Source organism: Mustela putorius, unplaced genomic scaffold (assembly GCF_011764305.1).
Source record: "Mustela putorius furo isolate JIRA1106 unplaced genomic scaffold, ASM1176430v1.1 tig00537303_pilon_pilon_pilon, whole genome shotgun sequence".
NCBI lineage: Eukaryota > Metazoa > Chordata > Mammalia > Carnivora > Mustelidae > Mustela > Mustela putorius.
In genome coordinates, this window is record NW_025422441.1 from 669,066 (window position 1) to 694,695 (window position 25,630).

The window sequence follows — 25,630 nt, forward strand, 5'->3', positions numbered from 1 at the left end:
CTTACGTCCAGGCCTAGCCCGCATCTTCAACTTGCAGCGAGCTGTGGCTGATGGCTTGAGGGTGCAGCGTGCGGCCCTGGGCACACACTGGGGCAGGGTGGAAGCTGCACAGTGCAGGGGAGGGACATTCCCATCCCCAAGAGGGAAGGAGTTCAGCCCTTTTTCTGTTGCAGGGATGGAGCCCAGAAGACAGGGACAGAAGGCTGACGGTGAGATGCTCTGCAGATGGGGCCTGGTCCCTTGGGAAGAGCCCCAACCACCCCCCAGGCCCCTCACACAGCATGCAGAAGTTGCTAGGGCAGGAGGCAGGCCTTTTCAAAGGTCCCATCTGAAGGATTCACTTTCCTGCCCCGAGCCTTGCCTTCCGACATGGCCAGTGCGCAGCAGCCCTGCTGGCTCTGTCCGGTCCCCAGCCTTAGCCAGACTTCACTCCCCAAGGGCACAAACTGCTCCACCAAACATCACAGCTGTCATTTCATTACACTATTGATGCCCGTCTCCTGTCTGTGAGCTCTAGGAGAGAAAGGCCCATGTGTGTGATTTGCTTCCAAGTGTTCGGCATCAAGCCCCGCACATGATGGGGCTCAATGCATCTAATAATGGCAGTGAAGGAGGAGGTCATGAAAGACTCTGCAATGGGAGGGTGCGCAGAGCTGGTGACCGTTCTGGGTCCTGCATGTCTCCACACGATTCTCAGTGGCTTCCTGTTCTGTTCTGGCACTGGTGGGAGCTAGGAAGGTGACAGCCAACACGGTTCCCAGGCTCCCCAGCAGCAGTGCGGAGGCACACACACCTCTGGCCGGACGCCCACCATCTTCCCTTTCACTGCACCAGCCCCCTAACACCAGAGTAATAACCCCTCTGCTTGAAATCCAGAGGTTTCTCTAACCCAACCTGCACATCAGCAACGCAGAAAGTCTGTCCATATTTTCTAAATCCCAGGCAGTTTGACTAGCAAGGACGTGGATGAGCGAGGGAACACATGACACAAACCTTGCTCTAAAGCAGCTCACCCCCCTCTCACCCAGCAGGACTAGGAGAACGTATCTGTCCTACCAGACCATTCCCAGGCCTTTACGGCCACAGGCACACCATGACCACTGCAGATCCCTACAGGGACAAGCCAGGGCCACAGACAGTCACAATTCTCCACCAAGAGCCAGGCCCTCCCAGGACACCTGCATGACAGCAGCCCAGCAGCCACCAAGCCGGCTAGCTTGGAGCGGAGAGACCACATCTGTGCACCTCGATGGGCCAAATTCTCACCCGTAGAACTTGGCTGTGGTTTGCGATCCTGGATGAGAATGCCTTACTGCGGGACGGCTGTGTCAGATGTGGTCCGTAGCCGGGAGGCAGGGACTGAGGGGGTGTGGCCACTCCGCGCCGGCCACACAGTAGATGCTCATTAACGTCATCTGCTACTCCCTGTGGCAACAGCGCCCCCAGAAGGCTCTGCAGGCCAGAAGTCAGGGGTCGTGTTGGCTTTCCTCTCCTAGAGCCCAGACTGGAGACCCTTGCTTGCCTTGGAGATGGGCCGTCAGTCTGAGGAGAGCTCTGGGGGCAAGGCCAGGGTCAGCGGACCTGGCGGCCTCCACACTACACTCGCAAAGGAAGAGGGGCACGCGCCAGCGCACGCTGGGTTTCCTTCCCCTTCTCTGTCTGCTTAGAATCCCTGCCTGCCCTCGCCCACCCTCCCCACACACTTCTTGACGGGTCTTTTGTGACTAGCCACATAAGGCCTCACACTGCCTTGGGGATTCTCACCCCACAAGGAGCGGGCCCCATGCAGGATGAGGATAGTTCCAGCAAGACGTTCTCAGAGAAGGCAGGCCCTGGGGGACAGAACACCCCTCTTTGAGGGCACAATGCAAGAGCAGCTCTAGAACCTCCGTTCTGGAATCTGCCCCTGCTTTCCCAGAGCCTGCCTTGACCCACACTAGTCCATGGCTGCCTTCGCTTCCCACTCCGAGCTCTCAGCCCTGGTCACTCCCCTGCCTCTGCCCCAGTCCCAGAAAGACTTCAGAAACAGGGGTGCAGCCTTGAGAGCCCCAGGGCCCAGCAGCCTCCTCCGGCCCTGTTGCCCTACCCTTCTAATCCCTGTCAGGCCTCTGCCCTGCCCCCTGCTCCTCCCACCCAAGGCCTCGCCCCCTCCCGTGGCACCCCACCCTCCATGAAGGGCAGTGCCCAGCGAAAGCTGGACCAACAAAACTTCATGGAGCAGGTACGCGAATGCAGGGACAATGGCTACCTGCTGTCTTCCAGGAAGATTGGCTCTGGGGCCTTCTCCAAAGTCTACCTGGCCTATGCCACACATGAGCGCATGCGGCACAACCCCAAGCTGGCCTCCGACCTGCGAGGCAAGCACCATGCCATGGTGAGGCAGGCCCATCTCCTCCCATGGGTGCAGACGGCAGGCCAGCCCCAGCGGTCCCCATGCCCCAGGCCCCACTGAGGTACCTCCCTGCTGTGCCAGCTCCCTCCTGCTCTGGTGTCCTCCCAAGGACCTGCAAGCTGGTCCCAGCTCTAGAACCCCTGGAGCATATCAGAGCCAGGAGGGAAGGGGAAGGTCTCTCTAGACCCCCAAGGATTCTGCTTCCCAGCCTCGCCCCAGTCAAGCTCAGCAGTGTGCACCAAGGACATGGGGCCTATTCCCGTGTCCGTTCCGGGGCTGTGGCCTACACACAAGGGCCACCCTCCACCCCTGCAGGTGGCTATCAAGATCATCTCCACGGCTAAGGCCCCTGTGGAGTTCTCCCAGAAGTTCCTGCCCCGTGAGATATCATCCCTCAACGCTACCTACAAGCACCTGAACGTGGTAGGCAGAGACCCCGACACGGCCCGTGCCCACCCTGCCCAGGAGCACCCCCTTTCCCACCAGGGACCCTGATGCTTGGGGCCCAGCCCCACCCAGTGCCCCACCCAGAGCCCCTGCTCCAGTGCCCTGGACAAGCCCTCCTTGGGTGATGGCAGGCTGGGGACAGGTTCTGGCAGGTGCAGCTCTATGAGACCTACCACAACAGCCAGCGCTCCTACTTGGTGCTGGAGTTGGCAGCCCGCGGGGACTTGCTGGAGCACATCAACGCCATGTCCGGCCACCGCTGCCGCCCAGGGCTGGAAGAGGAGGAGGCCCGTGGGCTGTTCTGGCAGCTGGTCAGTGCCGTGGCCCACTGCCACAGCTCTGGCATCGTGCACAGGTGAGGGGGTGCCCTCACCACCTGTCTCCCCTGACCCCCCGCATGGAGAGGCCCAACGAGCCCAGGACCAGCCCTGCTTCCCCTTCCCTACGCAGGGATCTCAAGTGTGAGAACATCCTGCTGGACGACCAGGGCCTCCTAAAGCTGACCGGTGAGCCTGTGGCCTGGCCCCACCCCTGCCCTAACCCACCCTGACTCACGGCCCCAGCCTTCAGCTTCTCCGGGAGGCCCGCCCCGCTCAGCCGCTGTCCCAGCCAGGACTCCAGCCTCTACCCTCGACTGCTTCAGGCTTTTTTCAATTTTTGTGGCATGAAAGACCCGTTTATTTATTTGAGAGAGCGAGAGAGAGGAGGGCCAGAGGGAGAGAGCGAATCCTGAAGCAGGCTCCAGGCTAAGCGTGAAGCCAGATGCAGACCCTGGGCTCCATCCCAGGACCCTGAGATCGTGACCCGAGCGGAAACCAAGAGTGGGCTGCTCAGCTGACTGAGCCGGCCAGGCGCCCCGCCCGCTTCAGACTTGACCCCAACCTACCTTGACCTTTGACCCTCCCAGGAGGCCCAGCCCCACGCTGGCCCCCACCTGTGCTTCAGACACGCACCCACTCTGCGTCTGCCCCACAGCCCCCTCTCCCGAGCCCAACGTCCCTTCCCCTCCTGCCCGCCCCCCCGCCCCACGCGCCCCCGCAGACTTTGGCTTCGCCAACCGCTCGGGCCTCAAGGACTCGCTGCTGAGCACCTTCTGCGGCTCTGTGGCTTACGCGGCCCCCGAGATCCTCATGAGTAAGAAGTACCACGGGGAGCCGGCCGACCTGTGGAGCCTGTGAGTGGCCCCTGGCACAGGCAGGACCGTGGGAGGGCGGGAGGGGGGCAGGCCCTGAGCCGCCCGTGTCCCCAGGGGTATCATCCTCTATGCCATGGTGTCCGGGAAGCTGCCCTTCAGGGAGCATCGGCCACGCCGCGTGCTGCACCTCATGGGCCGAGGCCCTGCCTTCAGGCCGGGCGTGTCCCCAGGTGAGCCAGAGCACGGGTCCCTCCCAAAGTCCTGGCAAGAGACTTCTGGGTCCAGGGGCGCCTGGGGGCTCCCTCGCTGTGGCGTCTGCCTTTGGCTCAGGTCACGATCCTGGGGTCCTGGGATTGAGTCCCGCATTGGGCTCCCTGCTCAGTGGGGGGGCCTGCTTCTCCCGCTGCCCCTCCTCCTGCTCATGCTCTCTCAGATAAAATCCTAGGGGGAGACTGGGTCCGGAGACCGGTCATTATGCCTAGTGAGGGGAGTGGCGGGGGCATGGGGGCTGAGCTGGCTTCCCACCCCCAGTCCGGGCGGTAAGTGGAGGGCAGCACAGAGGTGAGAGGGCTGCGGTGCTGGGGGTGACACAGACTCAGTCTCCTCGTCTGGAAAGCAACCATCTCGGGGCTCTGAGCTCTGCACCGGCCCAGGGCACACCTCCTTCCCTCTCGGTGCCTCCATCTCCTGATTGGAGAAGCACGGACTCTCTGCGCGCGTTCGGGTGACTGCACGGGATACGTCTTCTAAACTGTCCAGCACTGCTGACAGCCATGGGCACGGGCAAGAGAGTGGGCAGCGGGAGGCCACAGCTGCGAGCCCTTGCCCACAGAGTGCCAGGACCTGATCCGGGGCCTGCTACAGCTAAGGCCGCACGCACGCCTGGACCTGCAACAAGTGGCCGCCCACTGCTGGATGCTGCCAGCCAGGCATGCGCTCTTCTGCACCATGCTCCGCTGGTCGCCAGGTGGGCGGGGCCCCAGCGGGGTGGGCGGGGGCTCTGCCACTCAGCGCCCCTAGATTCCCCTTGGCTGTCGGTTGCAGTGAAGCCAGCCAAGTCACAGCTGCCCGCAACCCTGCATCCCACGGAGCCTGGCGGAGACAGAGCGTCCAAGGTCACTCCTGCAGCTCCGGCGCCCCCAGCACGGGGGGACTCACCGGAGGAATGCTTCTGGCCTGACGCCTGAGCCCCCAGAGGGAGTCCCAAGAAGAGGTGCAGGATCTGCCCAGCGGGAGCTCCGGAGCATGATGGTAGCCAGCCTGGGGGTGGGCGCCTCCCTGAGCTCCACGTTTGCCGTCAGGACCACGCCTGAGCACTGCCTGGGCACCCCAGGATGGGTAGGCCCAGGCGAGGCCAGATAAAGCATTTATTTTATGGAGGAGACGCAGGCGTGTCAGTGCAGGAAGGGGCAGCCGGCCACGGGGAAGCCGGTAGCGCTCCCCAGCCGGGGAGAACACGAGTGCACGAGTCCACACGCCTCCACATCACAGCTTTAATAGGGAGGAGGAGAAAAATACAGGAGGAAAGAGACCCCTGGTTTCTGTGATGCACCCAGGCTTGATGGGAGGAACCAAAGTGGACCTCCAGCTCTGGAGGCAGTGACAGGACTGCGGGCACGTGGAGAGAGGGTGCTGGAACACTCAGGGCGTCAGGCTGCACTCCTGTGCCAGAGTGCAGAGGAGTCCTACCCCAGAGACGGTGACAGGAAGGGAGCAGGGCACGGGGAGGGCCATGTGGACAGCCTACCAGGCTTGGCAGCTGCAGAATACAAGTTTCTTGGACCCAGTGGGGCTCCAAGGAGACAGAGGGTGCTGAGGAAAAAGGCTGGGCAAGGAGCGAGGCTAAAGGTGCACCGGGGAGGCAAGGGGCCGTGCAAGTCAAGGAAACTGGCCACGGCTAGAGCGTAGTTAATGCCGGCGTAGCTGGTCACAGCGGTTCTGGGCTGGGGCTGAGGGCAGTCTCGGAGCACAGGCGGAGCAGGATGGTGGACAGGAGGCAGACAGCACCCAGCAAGTGCTCCAACGACAAACCAGGGGCTGCAGCCTTAGGAGATCCCAGGACAGACTGCGGCTGGTGACAGTCACAAGATGTCAGTCCTCTGAGGCTGGATCTCAGGCAGGGCTAGCTAAGGACCCAGAATGGAAGGTGCCGGGTGGGACTGGCAGCAAAAGGCCCTGCTTACACCTGGATGCCCCGCCCTCTGTAGTGCCCTCAGGGGTTGCTCAGGCTTGTACTGGTTTCTGCCCAGCCCGGGAGGCTGTCTCCAAAAGTGCCTGAGAGTCACAGAGCCTGACTAGCTCAGTCTGACCAGCGCTGGTCTGAACAACCTGTGTTGCAGGAAGCAACGGGGCATGAAGCGCCCTGACCCCCCACGTTTACCGCACATTCGTCCCAGACGCCCCACCCTGAGCGTTAAGTGTAGCTACGCCTTTCAGCAGGGAACAGCGCTCTGAGCAAGGAGACCCAGAGGCCGGCAGGTGGCTGCAGGAAGACCTGGTCTGGAAGGCCTGGACGGATGGGCTGGCCAAGGTGGGCCTGGAGCTGGGGGTGGGGAGCCAGGGCCTCAGGTGGGTGTAGCCCCCTCTGCTTGTGGTTCCGGGGCCAGCTCCTCTGGCTGCCCCCGGGTGTGCTGCTCCCGCTCCTGGTGGTCCAGCTGCTGCAGCCGCCTCTCCACATCCTCAGGCACCTGTACCTCCAGCAGGTTTTCCATGCCCGGCTCTGGCTCATCCCCAATGAGCACCTGCCGGCAGGGGAGGGAGGTGAGCAGCTGCCGTCTCCCCCACCCCCCAGACATCCATGCCTGTTCTCCACACATGCTGCGCCCACCTGAATGAGTTTCTCACAAGCCCCCTGCACGTCAGGCTCCGGCTCCCAGCTGTGTAGCTCACGCAGGATCAGGTAGGCTCCCTGGCGCCTCACCTGCTGGCGTCCAGCAGCCGTGGCTGTCAGCTACAACAGGGCAGAGGACACACAGAGGTTGAGGCGTGGGGGTACTGGGGGGTGGCACTGGCACAGGACCCCTGCTCACCAGCATGACGGCCTCCACCAGCATCTTGCGGATGTCAGCATCGGGCTCCCGCTGCTTGTCTGGGGGCAGGTACTGCAGGTCCACTGGCAGCCCTAGAGGTGGGTGTGGGGATTGCTGCTGCCTGCACTGCGCAGCTGGACCCTGCCTTTGTCAGTCCCGTCTGTGCTCAGCATCTTCCCGCTGGCAGGTTTCAAGAAGGGTCCTGATCTGTGGCCTACCTAACCCCTAGGGCCCTCCCCCCACTGCCCAGCCACCCCTGAGGCTCCACCAAAGCCACTCACGCTCCATCTCCTCCTCAGAGAAGTCCTCAGGCCCAGCCAAGGGCAGCAGCAAGAAGGGGAGAATGTCCACCTGGGGCCCAAGCAACCACTCGTGGTGTCCTTAGGGGAAGACAGAAATGGGAGCCAGTCGAGGTGGGGGGGTCCAAGTGGTCTCTTTGCCCCAGCCCACCCCCAACCGCAACCCCTCCACCCCCATCACCACTCACGATGCTCGAAGCAGCAGTTTCGGAGAGTCCCCACCACCCCGCCCCTGCGCACCGAGGAGTCTGGGAATTGGGCAAGGGGCAGCAGCCGCTGGACCACGCACCTGGGGGGAGGGACCACTCAGTGCCGGCCCCGTTCACTCGCACCCCCTCCCCGCGGGCGCCCCGGGCTTCACCTCTCGCGGTCCAGCAGGAACGCCCGCGCCGCGGGACGCTGGCTGAGGTTGGAGAGCACCGGCCCCAGGTAATGCAGGGGCGCCCGGGGGTTGTAGTCGGGCGTGCACAGCGCGTGCACCAGCCGCTCCAGGCCTGGCCCTCCCGGCTCCTCAGCCGCCAGCGCGGCCATCAGCGCGTCACACGGCGCCGGCTCGCGGCTGAGGTTGGCCAGCACGGCGGCCGCCTCCTCGGCCCAGGGCCACTCTGGGTCCAACGCGCGGCCCAGCAGGCGGGCAGGCAGCGCGGGCTCGGCCTCCAGGAGCGGACCGTGTAGGCCGGGCTCGGCAGCCAGGTTGACGAGCGCACGAGCGGCGTCGCGGGCCGGGGCCGGGGCCGCGGCCGCCGCCAGCTCGACCAGCGCCCGCAGCAGCGCCGCCTGGCCGGCCAGCAGCGCCCGACCGGGCCCGGAGCCGGTCAGCGCCAGCACGTGCCGCACCGCCTCCGCCTGCAGGTCCGCCCGCGCCGCGGGCGCCAGGAAGGGCAGCAGCTTCGCCACCTCCGCCTCCACGCCGGCCTCCGGCATCGGCGACCCTGCGGGAGCTAGCCCATCAGCCGACGCTCCGGGGCGAGTCCGAGCCTCCCCCATGCCTGCCGGGGCCTCGGGATCCCCCACGCCGCCGTCGGCGCCGAGAACCCGCCCATCAGGGGAGCGGAAGCTGCTGCCGCCAATCAGAGGCTGTCGACTGTGCGCGCGGGGCGGGGTCGGCGTGCGGAGGCGGGGCCACGCCGAGGCCCTGGGCATTGTGGTCCCGGAGCCCAGCCACAGCGGGGGCGGGGGCCGGGGCGGGGCCGGGGGCGGGGCGGGGCCGGCGCGGGGTTGGCGCGGGGCCGGCGCGCGGACGGAAGCCGGGAATCCCCGGGGTGACCCCGGTCCCCGGGCCGGCCAGACCCTGGGGGAGGGAGCTCCCGTCGCTGGAAGAGTGACGTCATAAACGACTTGCCTGGACTTTGTAAGGTTAGAGCAGCCCGTGTTTCCCGAGCGGCCGCCGTCCGGTCGCGGGGACGCTTGCATTTGAGTACGCTGTTGCTCGGGGTTTGCTAACATTGTGGAGTTTCCGCGTCCCGGTCTGCAGTCTTCACATCACGCCCTGGTTTCTCAGGGGGACGGGGAAGCGTTCCCTCTTCGTCCGTGTTCGGAGGACTTCGTGAGACCGGCCTTTGCTCACGGACGGGCGGGTCCGCCACCCAGCGAAGCCGACATGTTCTTGCTAGAAAGCTGTTTCGACCACAAATCCTATTCAGGAGCCGCTTTCGTCTTGAGTGACTTTTGGTACTTTGTGTTTTTCAAGGAATTGGTTCATTTAATCTCAAGTGTCAAACTCGTTGGCGTGAGGTAGTTCGTAATCTTCCCTTAACGTCGGTAGCGTCTGTAGTGGTGCCGCCTGAGCTCCCGGACGCTGAGCTCCCGGACGCTGACGGTGTGGGACTTCTCACTCCTGCCGATTGGTCCATTGTGTTGATCTCAGTAAAGAATCCTGTTGGACTCCTCTATTTCTCTGTTTTCTTTTCTGATTTAATGAATGTCCACATCGACCTTACTATTTCCTTTCTCCTGCTTATTGTGGGTTTCATGTGCTCTTCTTCTAGTTTAAGGTAAAGGCTGAGATCATTGATTTGAGACCTTTTCTAATATAAGATTTTTCCTTCATCTATCCCTCACCTCGTGAGTCATGCTATGTACTTCTGCATAGGTTATAAGCCCCTTAGTAGGTTGATATTATTTTTGTTTCACTCTTAAGGGCTAGAACAAAGCCTGTAGGGAAAATGGTGGCTGGCAGAGCCATTGAGAGGGAACAGCACGTCCCTGAAGTCAGTGGGTAATAAGGTCCAGGAGTCGGGATTTGCCCCCAAGTGAGACCGACCAGCACTTCATAGGCTCACTGCCAGCCGAACCTTGTGTGAAAGCCCCTTGCCCAAAACTGAGGAAGACGATAGACAAGTCCGAGGAAATGCCCACCTCTCCAAGGAAACCACATGCTCAGACACGCAGTTGCTGCCCATAAGAGTTGAAAACGTCTCAACAAGAGCTTCCACATACCTCTGACCCAGACACTTCAAATTCCCAAGTTACCCCAGTTATCCCAATAATGACCTTTTAGCAAAGTTTTCAGTCTCCTTCAACTGAGAGCTACACTTCAGTCTTTGACTTTCATGCCCTTGATGCTTGCAGGACACTGACCAGCTCCTTTGTAACATGTTGCTCAACTTGTACTTGTCTGGTTGCCTCATGGTTAGATTCAGGTTGGCAGGAACACCAAGGAGGGGGGAGCCTGGGCTGCTCAGTCCGTGAAGCATCTGCCTTCAACTCTGGTCAAGATCTCAGGGTTCTGGGGCGGAGACCCTTGGCTGCCTGGTCAGTGGGGGCCTGGTTCTCCCTCTACCTCTGTCTTCCCCCTGCTCCTGCTCTCTCTCAAATAAATCTTTAAAAAAAAGAAAAAGAAAAGAAATACTATGGAGATGAGGCTGAGGGCTTTTTGTTGGGCAGTTTGTCCCCACACTGGAGATGTTTATTTTGATTACGTAAGGGGAATTGCCCAGGAGTCTTCACTGTTAGATTACTTTTTTCTCTTTGTCTTTAGTAAATGTTTTATGGGGCAGTACATTGAGAATATGTAAATAGTGCATTCCTCATGCACATTTCACTCACTAGTGTTTTGTCTGTCGTAGAGGAGAAAGCTTTCTCTTTACCTCTTTTTGTTCACTTGTGTATGTCAGTGAAGACTCATGGATTTTCATTTCTATTTTTAAAGTTAATTTATTGAAATAATCTCCACACCCAGTGTGGGGCTGAACTCATGACCCTGATATCAAGAGTCATTTGCCAGTCAGGTGCCCCTCATGGAGTCTTATTTTATTCAAAGAAATAGAATATTTTACTCTCATTATTGTGATCCAAAATTTGGCCATTGGAAGAACCTTCAAGGATGGTCCTATGTATTATTTTATTTTTTAAAGATTTTATTTACTCATTTGAGAGACAGAGATAGAAAGGAGCAAGGGGAGAGGCAGAGGGAGAGAGAGAAGCAGACTCCCCAATGAGCAGGGAGCCGGACGAGGGGTTCGATCCTGGGACCCCAGGATCATGACCTGAGCCAAAGGCAGACACTTAGCCATCTGAGCCACCAGATGCCCCTATTTTAATTTTCTTTTGAAAGATTTTATTTATTGGGCAAAAAAAATTTTATAAAGTTTTTTTCAAGATTATTTATTTATGTATTTATTTGAGAGAGAGAGAGAGAACATGAGAGGTATCAGTGGGAGAAGCAGACTCCCTGCCGAGCAGGGAGCCCGATGTGGGACTCGATCCTGGGACTCCAGGATCATGACCTGAGCGGAAGGCCGTCACTTAACCAACTGAGCCACTCAGGTGCTGTAAAATTTTTTTTTTTAATATTTTATTTATTTGACAGTGAGAGACACAGCAAGAGAGGAAACACAAGAAGAAGGAGTGGGAGGGGGAGAAACGGACTCCCCGCCAAGCAGGGAGCCTGCTGTGGGGCCCGATTCCAGGACCTTGGGAGCATGACTGAGCCGAAGGCAGTACAGACAGTGGGGCAGGGAGGAGAGGACGAGAGAGTCTGAAGGAGACTCCATGCTGGACGTGGACACCGGGCTCAGTCAAACCACCGAGAGATCATGACCAGGACGTGGACACCGGGCTCAGTCAAACCACCGAGAGATCATGACCAGGACGTGGACACCGGGCTCAGTCAAACCACCGAGAGATCATGACCAGGACGTGGACACCGGGCTCAGTCAAACCACCGAGAGATCATGACCAGGACGTGGACACCGGGCTCAGTCAAACCACCGAGAGATCATGACCAGGACGTGGACACCGGGCTCAGTCAAACCACCGAGAGATCATGACCAGGACGTGGACACCGGGCTCAGTCAAACCACCGAGAGATCATGACCAGAGTAGGGTGCTCAACTGGCTGAACCACCCAGGAGCCTCTCCTGTGGTATTTTTTAAAAGAACTTTATTGAGGGGCACCTGGGTGGCTCAGTCAGTGAAGCGTCTGCCTTCCGCTCAGGTCATGAATCGACTCCCACATCAGGCTCTCTGCTCAGCGGGGAGCCTGCTTCTCCCTCTGCCAAATAAATAAAAAAAAAAATTTAAGATTTTATTTATTTATTTGACAGACAGAGATCACAAGTAGAAAGGCAGGCAGAGAGAGAGGAGGAAGCAGACTCCCTGCTGAGCAAGAGCCCGATGTGAGGCTCAATCCCAGGACCCTGAGATCATGACCTGAGCCGAGGGCAGAGGCTTTAACCCACTGAGCCATCCAGGAGTCCCTATTTTTATTTTTTTAAGATTTTGTTTATTCGTTTGTCAGCACGCATAAGCAGGGGGAGCAGCAGATTCCCTACTGAGCAGGGAGCCTGATGGGGGACTCAATCCCAGGACCCCAGGATCATGATCTGAGCTGAAGGCAGACACTTAACCGAATGAGCCACTGAGGCTTCCCTAAACCATTTTTTAATGTAGGCTCCACGCCCAAGATGGGGCTTGAACTCGTGACCCCAAGACCCAGAGTGGTATGCTCCACCGCCGGAGCCGGCCAAGTGCTAAGCCAGGTCGGAGTGTACGGGAGGCAGCATCAGTCACGCTCCCGGTGCTGTGCAACCGCCACCACCGGCTGCTTCCGAACCCGTCACCTGCGAGCACGCCCTGCCCCGCTCGCCTCCCTCCTGTGACCTCTAATCTACTTCCTAAACAGACCCCGCTCCTCCGGCAGCCTCGGCGGGATGCCCCGTGCAGCTCGCAAGGCTCCAGACCAAGGAGTGTGTGTGGTTTACGCCGCTTTATGCCCTGGGGAGGCTCCCGGAACCGAAGCCGCCGTCAGGATGGGGAGCAGGGGCACGGCCCAAAGAGCCTCTACGCGCCCCCAACCTCCAACCTTTCCCCCCGGCAACCCCCCCCTTCCTCCCTGCGACTCTGTCACATCACGAGTGTGACAGAAATGGAATCACACGGGAGATGACCTCAGGAGGCTGTCGCGCCTGTCGGCCTCTTCATTCTTGTCGCTCCCAAGTGCCCCCCGTGTGCACATCCCCGCGAGCAGCTACTTGCCTGTTGAAGGACCTTCGTGTCATTTCCAGGGTGAGGCGGGAGAACACTGTCGTGCAGGTGTGTGTACGGGCACAGATCTTCATTCCCTGGGGTCAGTGCTGAGTTGTCCCAACGGGTATGTTCAGTTTTCGAGAAATTGCCGAATGGTTTTGCAGAGCGTCTGGACCGTGCTCCATTCCTGCAGGCCACGTGTGGAGACCCAGTGGCTCTGAATCCCCACCAGCATTTGGCGATGTCAGTGTTTTTTTAATTTTAGGCTTAGTTTGCGTTTCTCATTAATTGGCTAGTGATTGGAGCGTCCCCTCTTTGGTGAAATGTCTGCTGCTTTTCCCATTTTCTGGGGGGATGGTTCGGTTTCTACAGATGTTCTTTGTGGACGGGCCACTTGTAGGCATTTTTTCCTATTCATGGCTTGTCTTTCGGTCCTGCTAAAAGGGCCTTTCCCAGAGCAGAAGTTTTAAAATTTGATGAAGCCCAACTTTCTGATTTCTTTCATGCACGCTGTCTCTGGCCTCCTGGGAATGCTTCATCAGTCACTAGTCCAAAGAGCTTTTATATTTCCTTCTACATTTTTCCTAGTTTTACATTTAAATACACAATTCACTTTGAGGTTTGTCCCTAGTTTTATCATCTCTTTTGCCATAATTTTTAAAAAAGATTTATTTGAGAGAGTAGGTGCACAGGCGTGCACCCACACACGCGCACACAAGCAGGGGTGGGCAGCAGAGGGGGAAGCAGGCCCCCCGCGGAGCAGGGAGCCCGATGCGGGGCTCGGTCCCAGGACCCTGGGACCATGACCCGAATGGAGGCAGACGCTTAACTGACGGAGCTACCCAGGCGCCCCTTCACATAATTTTTTTTTTTAATCTACAAATATGTCTATCTTTCCCTTCTGAGTATTCTAAGTGAATGTTTTTCTAAATTACCTTCTGATATATTTATGGTTTTGGTTTCTACACTGCGACCTTTGAATCCTCTGAACATTACTTTTGTAAGTGATGTGAGAAAGAGCTCTGGGGACACCTGCGCAGCGTAATGACTGAGCCGCCCAGGTGTCCCAAGTGAGTGGGGTTTTTTGACTTGTTTAAATTTGCCCCACTTTCTCATGTTGGTATTTTTAAAAAAGATTTTTTTTTTTTTTGACAGAGATCACAAGTAGGCAGAGAGGCAGGCAGAGAGATGGTGGGGGGGTGGGGGAAGCAGGCTCCCTGCTGAGCAGAGAGCCCGATGCGGGGCTCGATCCCAGGACCCTGAGATCATGACCCTACCGAAGGTAGAGGCTTTAACCCATTGAGCCCCCATGGTGCCCCTCACATTGGTATTTTTTAATACATTGTTATCTATTCCTAATTTACTTCTGTTAGTTTAAGCTCTACCCAACATGGGGCTTGAACTCATGACCTTGAGATCAAGATTTGCACACTCCACCACTGAGCCAGACAGGTGCTTCTCACGCTGGTATTTTTATTTTTTTATTTATTTATTTTTAAATTTACTCATATATTTTTTTAAATATTTTATTTATTTATTTATTTGACAGACAGAGATCACAGGTAGACAGAGAGGCAGGCAGAGAGAGGGGGAAGCAGGCTCCCTGCTGAGCAGAGAGCCCGATGTGGGGCTCGATCCCAGGACCCTGGGATCATGACCTGAGCCGAAGGCAGAGGCTTTAACCCACTGAGCCACCCAGGCGCCCCACACGCTGGTATTTTTAAAGGAATTTATTGCTTTTGTAATTTAAAGGAAATACCCATAGAAGCAGACACTATGGGCCCCACAGTCCTTGTTTTAGCAGATGCGGATCCTTTTGTACAAATGTCACCTCTTCAGTTCTCCAGACCTTGCAGTTGGTGCCCTACTCGGCCTAGGACAGGGCCCCTCTCTCGGCAACCCCTTCACAAAAGTCCCGGCACAGTCTGGTAGTTGTGCAGAAGGCATGGGAGACAAAGTCTATACAGAACGCCATGGAGAAAAAAACTTCTAAAGTCGGAGGCTGAAAACAGCCAGAGGGAAGAAACCCCTGTTTGACCACCCAAAAGGTTGCTTTGCTTAGGTGTGAAACCTAAGACAGCCCTTCACAAAGGCAGACCCAGGGGCACTGGTCAGTCAGGCACCCGTCTCTGCTTGCATTGTGGTCGAAGCGTCATGAGATCGAGCCCCATGCTGGGCTCTGGGCTTGGGCCAGAGTCCGCTTCAGATTCTCTCTCCCTCTGTCCCTCCACTTGTGCTCTCTCTCTAGTAAATAGAAAAATCTTTAAAAATCAAAGCAAAGGCAGACCTTATAGCAAGTGCACATATGGGCCGTGTGTCCCACGAGCTGTGGGACCAGTGCCCAGGGAGGTCTGGAAGCTCAGAAGGAAGCCGAGGCCCCGAGGCCCTGCACTTTGCGTACAAGTTTGGTTTCGTGGCAATTTTGAGGTAGGAGGGTCCAAACGATGCTGCCCCTTTATTGCTTCTATTTTTTTTTTTTTTTTAAAGACTTTAACAGAGAGAGACACAACGAGAGGGAACACAAGCAGGGGGAGTGGGAGAGGGAGAAGCAGGCTTCCCACCCAGCAGGGAGCCCAACACAGGGCCTGATCCCAGGACCTTGGGACCATGACCTGAGCCAAAGGCAGATGCTCAAAGACTGAGCCCCTGGCGTCCCTCCTCCGTTGCTGCTTAACTAAAGCACATGGGACCCATCACTGCTCCCTTCCAGCCCAAGGGTAGCAAAGCACCAACAGACCTAGTTTGAAATCTGCAGCGAAGGACTGCAGGCTCCCTACCCCTCCATGCACACCCACGTGTGGCCAACTAGACCCTCCCATTTCCTTCATGCCTGGCCACTCACTGGCCGGTGAGTCCCCACTCCCCTCCTGACCCCAGCGACTTACTGATAAACATAGGCTGAGTCCCTATGCCGGGACATGGCCACATGCTCCCGGCTCCCACCCCACCGGGAATGCTGCCCCACTGGGGGCTGGCTACGCCAGACTCCACCACAGCCCCAGCTCCTGGCCTGCCGCCCGCAGCTTCGTCACACCATGGAGACCACCCTGCTCACACAGGCGGCCCCCAAAGATGAGAGCGGTACCCCTTTCTCTGGCCACAACCTCTAGACTTTATTTCCAGGGGAGAGCAACTGGCTGGAGGGCCACATCTTGGCTCCGTGCGGGAGGGAAGAGCCTGGGCCTGTAGCCTGGTCAGCTGTAGCTGTCGGGGTCCGTATCTTCCGGCAGGAAGTAGCGCTGCAAGGCCGGCTGCAGGAGCAGCGGGGGCAGTGGCCGGGCGGGCCTGGGCCAGTCTGGGGGGAAAGGCTGGACTTCTGCCCTCGGCAGGGGCAGCTTCAGCATCCGGATGGAGCCGCTGACAGTTCGGCTCACCCAGAACCGGGACCGCTTCCAGCCTGCAGGCCAGCAGGACAGTGAGGTCTCCGGATGGGGCCGATGGCCACTGGGACCCCGGCTAGGGTGGAGGGAGACGTTGGGGTCCAAGCCTACCCCTGTCCCCACTCACCCCTCAGTCTCACTGGAGACTTCTGGACCTTGGCCTCCTGAAGCCGGAGGATGGGATAGTGCCTGGAGGGGTAAGGAGGGAGCTTTGGCCCCGCCGGCCCCTCAGTGGCCCCCCAACCTCGCAGGCCCTGTCGCAGCCTGGGGGCCCCCTCACCAGCATTCCCGGGGCTGTGGCAGTACTGTGTTGTACTCCAGGGGGCACGGGCTCGGGCGCAGCCTCTCAAGCTGCTCCTGCGGGAGACCCTGCAGCTGAGCCCGTGCCTGCAGCTGCTTGCAGAAGAAGTTGAGCGCGTCGATGGTCCCCAGGTCCAGCATCTGTGACCGGGACCAGTCTGTCTGCTCCAGTGGTGGCAGCTCTTCCGGCAGCACGTCGGGTGCTGAGGTGCATGCACAGATCTCGGGGGGCCAGAAGTGGGACAGCGCCTCCGAGAGCCCGCGTTTGGTCCGCCCCAGGCGCCTTGGCGAAGGCATCAGCTTGGCTCGGGACTGGACGACCACTGAGTCCAGCTCCCGGGGCGAGACCACCAGAGAGGACACCCAGGAACGGACCGGGGCTGTCCCCGAGACGGGAGCTGACCCAGCGAGCCCCGAGATCCGTGCCAGGGCCTCCTTGGGAGGAGGCAGAAACACCGCAGTCTGGGACACCTTCGGCAGCATCTCTGACAAATTGGCCATGGAAGGCTGCAAGCGTCGCATCTGTGGGGGAAAGAACTGGTTGCTGATGCCCCACCCCCAGCCCAAGGCAGAGGCTGCCCCTCCCCCAGCACAGAGGCCTCAAGCTGGAGACCTGGCAGCAGACTCCTTCCTGGGGGGGGGAACAGGAAGAGCCCCAGAAATGGGGGGTTGGGGACAGGAGAGGACCCATGAGGCACAGACACAGAGCAGGGCAGAGAGCTGGCCAGCCTCACCTGGGTCCCCTGCCCCTCCCCCTCAAAGACCTGGGGAAAGCAGGTGGAGGCGGGTGGGGACGGGGGACGGGGGGCGGGGGGCGGGGCCAGTAGCCCCACCCTGCCCGTCAGCACCTGCAGCCTTCGGATCATCTCCTCCAGCTTGTGGCAGCAGTGCTTGCGCAGGGCAGCCTTGGAGTCGACGTCCGGGGCCCGCACCCAGGTCATCATCTCCTTGAACAGGAAGCCCTGCGGGTCCTGAAGGCCTAGCCCGTCCAGCAGCTTCCTGAGCTCGGGCCTGGGACAGGTGCGAGCCGCTGACTCGGAGGCCTTCCCCCGCGCGCGGGGAGCTGGAGCGGGGAGCTGGAGCGGGAAGCGGGACTCACCGGCAGGAGTCTGGCGAGTAGAGGAAGTACGACAGAAGCTCCAGCACCACCTCGCGCGACTCCAGGGAGCAGGCCAGCAGCAGCTGCAGCGCCAGCATCACGAACTCCTTCTGCGTCGGGTCCTGCGCGCACCCCGCAGAGGGCGTCGGGTCGGGAGGGCGGGGCGGGCCGGTGGGGCGGGGCGGGGCTGGGGCTGGGGCGCACCTCGAGACTGGGGGGCTGGTCCAGGTTGAGCAGGCCCACCAGGAGGCCCTGCAGCCGGTTATGGAGGTCTCTGCTCAGGTCGGGCAGCAGCCTCAGCAGCGCCCTCAAGACGTGCACGCGGTCCGTCCAAGAGGCCTCGAACAGCGCGTCCATGAACATTGAGGCCAGGCCCTCCGCCGTGCCCACCTCGGGGTAGGCCTGCGGGTGCCGCGAGCTGAGGCCCTGCCCCCTCCCGCCCGCCCGGGCTTCCCCGGTGCCCCAGACCCCCGAACCTCCAAGGTGAAGACAGGGAAGAGCTCTTTGAACCAGTTCTGGCCGACGAAGAAATGCAGGAGCCTGGGCAGATACCTGGAGCGCTCTTCCCGGAGCGCGTGCCCATAGGAGTGCAAAGGCTGGCGAAGGCCGGTCTTGGGCCCCGCTGCGGTGCGGGTGCGAGAGTGCGTGCGCTTCGGGGTCAAGTACTCCGAGCTCTGCGGGGGGCGGGGGCGGCAGCGGCTGCAGGCCCCTACTCTCCAACCGCAACGCACCGCCCTCCAGGGCCCTCTGCAGCCCAGTCCCCAGCCAGGCGCCTACCTGAGCCTCCGTCTCCTCGGACTCAGAGAGCTCCCCGTGTGGGCTCAGGGAGTCTGAGAACCAGTCCAGGGAGCGCTCCTCCTGCTCCTCTTCCCCCAGCCACTGGGTCAGGTCCTGCTGCCCCTTGGCACCCGGCTGCCTGATGCGCCACAGCTGCCATAGGTCGTCCTGGTGCCTTCCTGGCTGCAGAGAGAGAGAACAGGTGGCCTCTGGCTCGCTGCGGGGCGGGGCCTCAGGCCCTTTGCTGCAGAGCCCAGGGCAGGACCCCCCAGCCCTGCTTGCCTTGGGCCTGCGGTGGCTGGTGAGCTGGGCGAGGGCGCCGGGGTTGCTGACCTCCTGCTGAAGCCACAGCTGGCACAGCACAACCGAGTTGGGCACGCTGCCGGGGAAGCCGATGGGCCGCCGCAAGTCCTGGGGCAGCACAGGGCAGGGGGCTGAGAACCTGAAGGCCGCCCCACCCCAGGGGTGGTGGAGGCTGCCTGGCAAGCACCCCGAGCGCGTGCCCCGCTCCACCTGCCGGGGGGCACACCCCGTCTGTGCCAACTTGCGTGAAACCACCGAGCATTAGAGACTGCTCGGAATTAAAACTTCATCCTGTTTTTGAAAGAGGAATTATAAGGAACTGGGCCAAGACTGAACATAGGATGCGGCCCCTGCGTTTTTTTTTTTTTTTTAAGACTTTATTTATTTATTTGACAGACAGAGATCACAAGCAGGCAGAGAGGCAGGCAGAGAGAGGAGGAAGCAGGCTCCCCGCTGAGCAGAGAGCCCGATGCGGGGCTCCATCCCAGGACTCTGAGATCATGACCTGAGCCGAAGGCAGAGGCTTTAACCCACTGAGCCCCCCAGGCGCTCCAGCCCCTGCATTCTTGATGAAAAGAAGCGAACCCTGGGCAGGGCCCCTGCTGGGCTCCGTGGGTGGGGCGCGTGGCCTGTGGTCTCAGGGTTGTGGGTTCGAGCCCTGCACTGGGTGTTCAGATTGCTTAAAAGCAAAATCCTAAAGAAAAGTCGGTGCCCCGCAAAAGCTCTTTTCCCACAACCGAAGCACAGCACTCACAAAACCAGTACGGCGCAACGTGATTGTATCCCCCAGAACTTGTGTGACTTTCCTAGGGCTCCTCCTGGTCGCTCAGGCTGGCCCCTGGCTCTGCTCCTCGGCAGGACTTGATCAGCGTTGCTCCGGAATCTGTGCTCCCCAAGTTGCAATTCTAAGACCCAAGGTAAGTGCTTTTGCTTTACCTCAGTCCTGCCTCTTTCTTCAGTCGACACCCAAGACACGCACATGGGCAAAAAGACCCTTTAGCAATCCGGTGGAAGGACAGTCAGTGAGCCTTCAACTGTGGCGACTGTGGAGGAAGTCTGGGCAGCTGCTGGCCTCTGGGGAACCTGACAACCCTCCCCACTCCACACAGGACTGGGACCTCAGCCCTGGAACAGGGATGTCTAAAAGAAGCACGGGGGGGGACGCCTGGGTGACTCCGTGGGTTAAGCCTCTGCCTCTGGCTCAGGTCATGATCTCAGGGTCCTGGGATCGAGCCCCGCATTGGGCTCTCTGCTCCACGGGGAGCCTGCTTCCTCCTCTCTCTCTGCCTGCCTCTCTGCCTACTTGTCATCTCTGTCAAAAAAATAAATAAAATCTTTGGGAAAAAAAAAAAAAAAAAGGAAGCATGGGGGTTGGTGGTAGGAACTTGGAGGGGGATGTTGAGGGTTTGGGTAGATGGTTTCAGCTACGGGAAGCATCGGCACCTGCCATGGCAGCTGGCAGTGCCAGAATGTGCTTGGAGAGAGGCCTGTCTGGGCGTCTGGGGTGGGAGAGGTTGGGAAGGTGGTGGACAGCACGAGACCAGCTCCCACTGACTTCACTCCTCTAAACGGAGAAGACTCCGGTCTTCCAGATGAAGTCCGTCCAGGCCCCGCCCGGTACTCTAACCAGGGAGGTGTGCGGGCACACTCGACTGGCAGAGGCTCTGGCTTGGCCTGGCGCCTTTTCTGGGAATCTCCAGCCCTCCGGCAGCCGGTCCCCAGAGAAGAGCAGCGCCCAAACTGGGCCGGCCAGGAGGTGAGTGGAGGGCTGTGGGTGGGCACGGCTCTCAGGTCAGATCCGAGCACAAGATCTGCAGCGGAGGGAAGATGGGGTGCCTCAGAAGGTCACCCCCGGATGGAGGTACGTCTGGGAAGAGCAAGGGGCTCTCACCTTGTAGGGCCGAATGGTGGCAGGAAAAAAGCCTCGGAGACTGGAAAGAGGCTCATTGGGCCGCCTCTTCTTCAAGAGGGGGACCTGGGAACAGGAGGAGGGCTCAGAGCCAAGCACGGGCCCTCAGTGCCCCTGCAGCCCCGCTCTTGGGGAGCTCAGACCCCTTACCCTGTGCTGTAGGTGGAGGGGTGGGGAGTCGGGGACTACAGGCTTCTTCCCTCGGAGTCGTTCCCACTGTAGCTGCAGGTCCAGACTGAGGCCCAGGTTACTGCTCAGCGAGGAGCGGGCCAGCAGCTGGGGCGACAGAGATGTCGTCACGGGGTGGCAGCAGGGTCATAGGGTCAGGGCAGAGGTGGGAGGGACGGGAGGCCTTACCTGGGATGCCCTGCTGTGCATGCTCCGGCGTGTGGCTGGGGTAGGTAAGGGGACTCGGCGACGATGGGCAAAGTGCCGGCCCATGGCTCCCGGCTCCTGTCGGGCGAGGGCTGTGGGCGCCGTCGGGCCTTCAGCGCAGACCCCCGGCTGCCAAAGACCGCTGGCCACTCTGCGTACAGTGCACACGTCCCAGGTCTCTCTCTCCACAGTGAGGGTCGTGGTGCTCCACTGCCGGAACTCTCTTCCAGAAGGCACGTCCTGGGAGGGACGCAGGGGAGATGGGCCGAGTCAGAGCCCCTGGGTGAAGGGAGGGGCTGGAGTCCAGGCTGAGCCCAAGGGAGGCCCACGCCCACCAGCAAACTGCGGCCATAGATCAGGCGCAAGTAGTTGTCGAAGGCCTCCTGCCGCTGTTGCCAGGGGGGTGGGTGGGGGGCTGCGGGGACCCCCAGGCCCAGCCTCAGCTGCTGCAGGTCTCGGTCCCGGGCAGCGAGGGCTTCCAAGTCCTGCGGGAGGGGCTGGGGGTCAGCTGACTCCTCCTTTGGTCTTGCCATCTGCTTCCCAGACAACCCCAGGGACCCCGGGGTGTCCCCCAAGGACTGAATGGGAGTGGCCTGGGCCGTGGCCAGGTGCACGGTTGGGATGGTGAGGGGCAGTCTCCGTCCCACCTCCTCCAACACTGGCCGCGGAGGTGTCGCTGTCTGGTGATGGACGGAAGATGAGTCCGGGCTGCAGACAGGATGGGCACAGGTGCGACACTGAGTGTCTTCACCAGGTGGGTTGGGAGATGCCGGGGCCGGGGCTGGGGCTGGGGCTGGGGCCGGCCAGGCCTCTGGCAGGAGGACAGCTGTCAGGGCTGGGTTTGGCTCACGGGGCGGGCGGGGGGGCAGGGGATGGGGGCTAAGTGGCCCCAGCGCTCTGCGGCATTGTGCTGGGGTCACACAGCCAGGCCCTGATTCAGGGGAGGTGGGCGGGGGCCTGCAGGACAGCTCAGCTGGGCCGCCAGCAGACCTAAGACCGGGCATCCCCTGGAGGTTGGCGAGCCTCTGCAGCTGGGTGGAGGTCAGCGACTCCTGGCTGGTCAGTGGCAGTGGAGGGTCAGGCACCACATCAGGGACCTTCTGGCACAGGCTCTGAGCAGGAGAAAGGAACCTAGAGCGCAGGCCTGGGGGGCAGGGGCTTGTCTGCCCATGGCGGCCCCACCCTGCCCATCCCGTGCTCGCCGTGTACCTCAACCAGGTACGATGTGGGCAGGTAAAGCCTGTGAGACACCAGGCAGAGCTGGGAGCCCAGAGCCAACACCAGGTCCCCGCTATCACTGCTGAAGGTCAGGCCCTGAGGGGGGCCGTTCAGCTGCAGGAGCCTGGAGGGGTGTCGAGGGCCAGGGTCCAGCCCCGCTCCGCAAAGTCAGAAGCTGAAATCCTGGCAGGGGCAAGGCCCTGTTCCTTGTCCAGCCTCCAGGCTCTGGTTGGGGGAGAGGGAGGAGCCCAGCTGGCCACCCACAGGCTCCCAAGCCCTCCCCCCTTCCACCTCCCAGCCCCAGCCCACCGCAGCAGGCGGTTCTCCGCGGTCCAGATGCGCACGGAGCAGTCCAGGCTGGAGCAGGCGTACAGGCGGAGCGAGGGACAGCAGCACAGGCCTGAGGGACCAGGGCTCGGGTGAGGGACCAGGGCCCCGCAGCCCCACGGGCTTTACTCCTGCCCTGCCCACTCACCGGTGATGTGGTCCGTAGGGTCATCCTGGGGCCGGTGATCAGAGCGGGGACTGTCGCCCAGGCCGAACTGCACCAAGCCGTAGGTGGCGCTGTCGGGGTCCTCAAAGGCCACCGTGATGCGCCGGCCGAGCGCGCAGAGCCCCACGGCGGGGTGGCAGCAGGAGAAGGTGCGCAGCAGGCTCAGGCTCTCCTCGGCGGCGTAGGGGTAGACGCGCCACATCTTCACCGTCAGATCTCCGCCTGCGGGGGTGGGGGGGCGGGAGCCGGGGCTGGGCCTTTGCGGGGCGGGGCGGGGACCCCCAGGCCGGCTATGAGGGGGAGGGGAGATATGGACCTGAGGACACGACGCTGTTCCAGGTAGACGCGATGGCGGTGACGGGGCCCGGGCTATGCGCCTCGGTCTGGAAGACGGTCTTCGAGCTGTGCCACTCCAGGACGGACAGGGTGCCATCCGTGTGCCCCAGCATGGGTAGGTACCTGCGCAGGACATCTCCGTCGGCGCGGGCGCCGCCGCCCCGCCCCGCCCCAGCGCGCGCCCGGGCACCCACCGGTTCTTGTCCTTCCAGGCCCGCGGCGCGTCGCGGCGGCCCGGCTCCCCCGCACGCCGGCACACGGCCTGCCAGCTGGCCCGCGCGCCGCCGGGGTCCGTGAGGTGGCTGTAGAGGTGCAGGCAGCAGGGCCTGCGCGCGGGGGTGGCGGGCGGGCACACGCGCCGCAGCACGCGCATGGGGCAGCGCGCCGCGTCCGCGCACACCAGGTGGCCGGCGCGCGTCAGCAGCCACAGCGCCTCGCGCGGGAGGCAGTAGAGCACGGAGGCCGCGCGGTCGTCGGGCTCCAGCAGCAGCGCGCTCACCGTGCGCCCGGTCGCCGCCGCCACCAGGTAGACCGAGCCGTCGGCGCAGGCGCACACGAGGCGCGCCGGCAGGAGCGGGTGCGCGGACGCGGGAAGCGCGGGCACCAGCTGCAGGTGAAGCACCGGTGCGGACAGCTGCGCCAACGGTGAGTAGAGCTCGCGGAGGCGCCACAGGTCCACGCCGCCGGTGCTCAGGGAGAGCACCGGCCAGCCGGGGCCAGCGGGCGCCAGCAGGCGGGTCACGAGCCCACACGCGGCGCCCGGGCCCAGCGCCACCTCGTCTACCTGTGCCGCCGTCTGCAGGTCCCATGTGCGCAGCGTCCCATCCCGCGAGGCTGAAAGCACCCGGGATGTGTTCGGGAGCACTGCCAGAGCGGTCACTGGGCCTGTAGGAGGGGCACGGGTCACTTGGGCGCATGGTCAGCCCGGGATACGATCAGCGCGGGAACACTTGGCTGGTGCTGGCAGAGCTTCCGGACAGCCCCGAGCTCCTCCCGCTGGCCGGGCACGGCACGGAGAGATAACGAGCCTCAAGGCCCCGGCGGCACGGCTCACCTGTGTGGCCCATGAACACCATCCGGATCTGCCAGTCCGCCTCCCACACCTTCACTGTGCTGTCTTGAGAGGCTGTCACCACTGCTCCCACCTCTAGGCAGTAGGCCACATCCCAGATAGTGCTGAAGGGGAAGAGGAGGCCCTGACCCGCTCAGCACCTCCTGGCATGGGAGCTGCTGTGCCCCTGCCATGACCTGCTTGCCCTCCGGGACTGCCACCCACCCTTTCTCCCGGTCCCTAGGTGCCCCTCACGTTTTGTGCAGGTCCTGGCGCACATCTACGAGAGCCCAGGTGTGCAGATCGAAGGTGAGCACGGCTGAGCCGTAGGCCGCGAAGCAGCATGGGACTTGGTGGGAATGTGGGGGTCCCAGAACCAAACGGGTGAGTGTCCCTGCAGGACTTGGTGGCAGCTGCAGAGGTGACCCACGCGGCACCAGGCGGCGACCCCCCGAACGGAACTCCCAGAGCACCAGGCTGCTACCTGCCTCTGCCACTAGCAGCAGCCCCAGGCTGGGCACTGGCAGACCGCAGATGGGCTCGTGGCCTGGCCCCCTGGCCACCCCTGGCTCACTCAGCCACAGCAGGCTGAGGTCAGGCCTTAGGATGGCCAGCCCCTCGGGGCCCCAACCCACAAAGCGGCTCGTGGTGTCCTGTGGGCCCTGCATTGCCACCAGTCCCGTGAGCATGGCCGGGGCCCGTAGCTTCTTGTCAGCCCAGCCGTCCTCCCTGTGCACGTGCAGGTGGCCTGCACTGTCCAGCACCACGAAGCGTCCGCCTGCGGGGTCCTGTGCCACCGAGCACGGCCCAGCTGCCACTCTCAGATGGCGCAGCAGCTCCAGCCCATGGGTCAAACGCGCCACACACAGCTCTCTTCTCTTCTCCTGCGGGCCAGGACGGCAGGCTTAGGATCAGTGGACAGGTAGGGGCGGGTGGCTGGAGCGTGGGGCGCCTGCCTCTGGGAGCCGAGGGATCTGGGCTGAGGGCGTACTAGGGACATCTGGGCGAAGAGATGGTCCAGGAAAGAGGCCTCCAGGCAGGGCCCACAGGCAAGCCCCACCTTTTCCACGAAGTCATGGAGGCCCCCACGGAGAAGCAGCCACAGCTGGCGGGCACGAGCACGTGGAGTCTGGTTCTGCCACCATGAGCTGCTGGTGAAAAGCCGTGGCATGGGCTCCGCAAACAGCTCTGCGGGTTAGCAGTGGAAGCGCGGTCACCCTGTGCTCCAGCAGCCCTGACTCTGGAGGCTGCAGCCAGCGCAGGGACCAGGGACAGCCTGGGTAGTGTGGCACCGTGGCAGACAGAACTCCCGCCCCAGCGAGGCAGGCCTGCTGTCGTGCGGGCGTGGGGGGGGGGCCCGGGGGGCAGGAGGGGGGCCGGGCAAGGCCACCTCACCATTCTTTTCCTTGAGCAGCCCTGGATCCGGAATATCGTAGGTGTCCGCATCGTACAGGTCCGGGTCCAGCAGCAGGCTGTCGCCTTCTGCTGAATAGGGGTTGTCCGCCTCTGACATCTCAGTCTCCATTCCAGCCGCAGCAGGTCCGGGCGGCTCAACTGCCCCTAAGACCGTTGCTAGGCTACCAGACGCCCCGACCCCACCTTCGACGCAGACCCCACC

The 25,630-nt window shown here is 61.5% G+C and overlaps 3 protein-coding genes across 5 annotated transcripts; 1 reads left to right on the top strand and 2 right to left on the bottom strand.

Moving 5' to 3' along the window:
- The first annotated feature begins 215 nt into the window (after nucleotides 1-215).
- LOC101672246 (testis-specific serine/threonine-protein kinase 5-like) lies at nucleotides 216-5,346 on the top strand. The gene is made up of 8 exons (XM_013049459.2): nucleotides 216-2,374; nucleotides 2,708-2,815; nucleotides 2,992-3,194; nucleotides 3,290-3,345; nucleotides 3,881-4,013; nucleotides 4,089-4,204; nucleotides 4,807-4,941; nucleotides 5,019-5,346. Exons 1-8 carry the CDS (start codon nucleotides 2,171-2,173, stop codon nucleotides 5,159-5,161), a joined length of 1,098 nt encoding a protein of 365 aa, XP_012904913.1. The 5' UTR covers nucleotides 216-2,170; the 3' UTR covers nucleotides 5,162-5,346.
- Nucleotides 5,347-5,453: 107 nt separating this feature from the next.
- Nucleotides 5,454-8,480, bottom strand: HGH1 (HGH1 homolog). Its single transcript, XM_004779508.3, has 6 exons — nucleotides 7,664-8,480; nucleotides 7,491-7,591; nucleotides 7,285-7,383; nucleotides 7,004-7,095; nucleotides 6,802-6,924; nucleotides 5,454-6,715 (listed from the first exon to the last, which is right to left on the bottom strand). Exons 1-6 carry the CDS (start codon nucleotides 8,443-8,445, stop codon nucleotides 6,539-6,541), a joined length of 1,374 nt encoding a protein of 457 aa, XP_004779565.2. The 5' UTR covers nucleotides 8,446-8,480; the 3' UTR covers nucleotides 5,454-6,538.
- A 7,383-nt stretch (nucleotides 8,481-15,863) lies between these two features.
- WDR97 (WD repeat domain 97) lies at nucleotides 15,864-25,568 on the bottom strand. Of its 3 annotated transcripts, XM_045074093.1 has the most exons (24): nucleotides 25,408-25,568; nucleotides 25,073-25,200; nucleotides 24,268-24,896; nucleotides 24,016-24,137; nucleotides 23,156-23,846; nucleotides 22,942-23,084; nucleotides 22,608-22,847; nucleotides 22,442-22,532; nucleotides 22,124-22,256; nucleotides 21,905-22,026; nucleotides 21,562-21,622; nucleotides 21,250-21,399; nucleotides 20,897-21,154; nucleotides 20,690-20,815; nucleotides 20,522-20,605; nucleotides 18,610-18,738; nucleotides 18,328-18,510; nucleotides 18,027-18,224; nucleotides 17,755-17,952; nucleotides 17,551-17,672; nucleotides 17,300-17,462; nucleotides 16,432-16,973; nucleotides 16,279-16,340; nucleotides 15,864-16,168 (listed from the first exon to the last, which is right to left on the bottom strand). In XM_045074093.1, the coding sequence occupies exons 1-24, from the start codon at nucleotides 25,535-25,537 to the stop codon at nucleotides 15,966-15,968; spliced, it is 4,908 nt and encodes a 1,635-aa protein (XP_044930028.1). In that variant the 5' UTR covers nucleotides 25,538-25,568; the 3' UTR covers nucleotides 15,864-15,965. The 3 variants fall into 3 exon arrangements, with proteins under 3 accessions (XP_044930028.1, XP_044930027.1, XP_044930029.1); XM_045074092.1 differs by having other exon boundaries at nucleotides 21,562-22,026; XM_045074094.1 differs by lacking the exons at nucleotides 15,864-16,168; nucleotides 16,279-16,340; nucleotides 17,300-17,462 and having other exon boundaries at nucleotides 16,616-16,973; nucleotides 21,562-22,026.
- Between the last annotated feature and the right edge of the window lie 62 nt (nucleotides 25,569-25,630).

Excerpts from the sequence above, each read along its gene's own strand:
- HGH1 (XM_004779508.3), bottom strand. The coding sequence starts at position 8,445 with ATGCCCAGGGCCTCGGCGTGGCCCCGCCTCCGCACGCCGACCCCGCCC. Across the intron at positions 7,096-7,284 it reads CTCTGAGGAGGAGATGGAGC|GGCTGCCAGTGGACCTGCAG; the intron begins GTGAGTGGCTTT and ends ACCCACCTCTAG. Across the intron at positions 6,925-7,003 it reads TGGTGGAGGCCGTCATGCTG|CTGACAGCCACGGCTGCTGG; the intron begins GTGAGCAGGGGT and ends GCCCTGTTGTAG.
- WDR97 (XM_045074092.1), bottom strand. The coding sequence starts at position 25,537 with ATGGAGACTGAGATGTCAGAGGCGGACAACCCCTATTCAGCAGAAGGC. Across the intron at positions 20,606-20,689 it reads CCCTCCACCTACAGCACAGG|GTCCCCCTCTTGAAGAAGAG; the intron begins GTAAGGGGTCTG and ends TCCTGTTCCCAG. Across the intron at positions 17,953-18,026 it reads TCCCTGTCTTCACCTTGGAG|GCCTACCCCGAGGTGGGCAC; the intron begins GTTCGGGGGTCT and ends CGGCACCCGCAG.
- LOC101672246 (XM_013049459.2), top strand. The coding sequence starts at position 2,171 with ATGAAGGGCAGTGCCCAGCGAAAGCTGGACCAACAAAACTTCATGGAG. Across the intron at positions 4,205-4,806 it reads CAGGCCGGGCGTGTCCCCAG|AGTGCCAGGACCTGATCCGG; the intron begins GTGAGCCAGAGC and ends CCTTGCCCACAG. Across the intron at positions 4,942-5,018 it reads CATGCTCCGCTGGTCGCCAG|TGAAGCCAGCCAAGTCACAG; the intron begins GTGGGCGGGGCC and ends TGTCGGTTGCAG.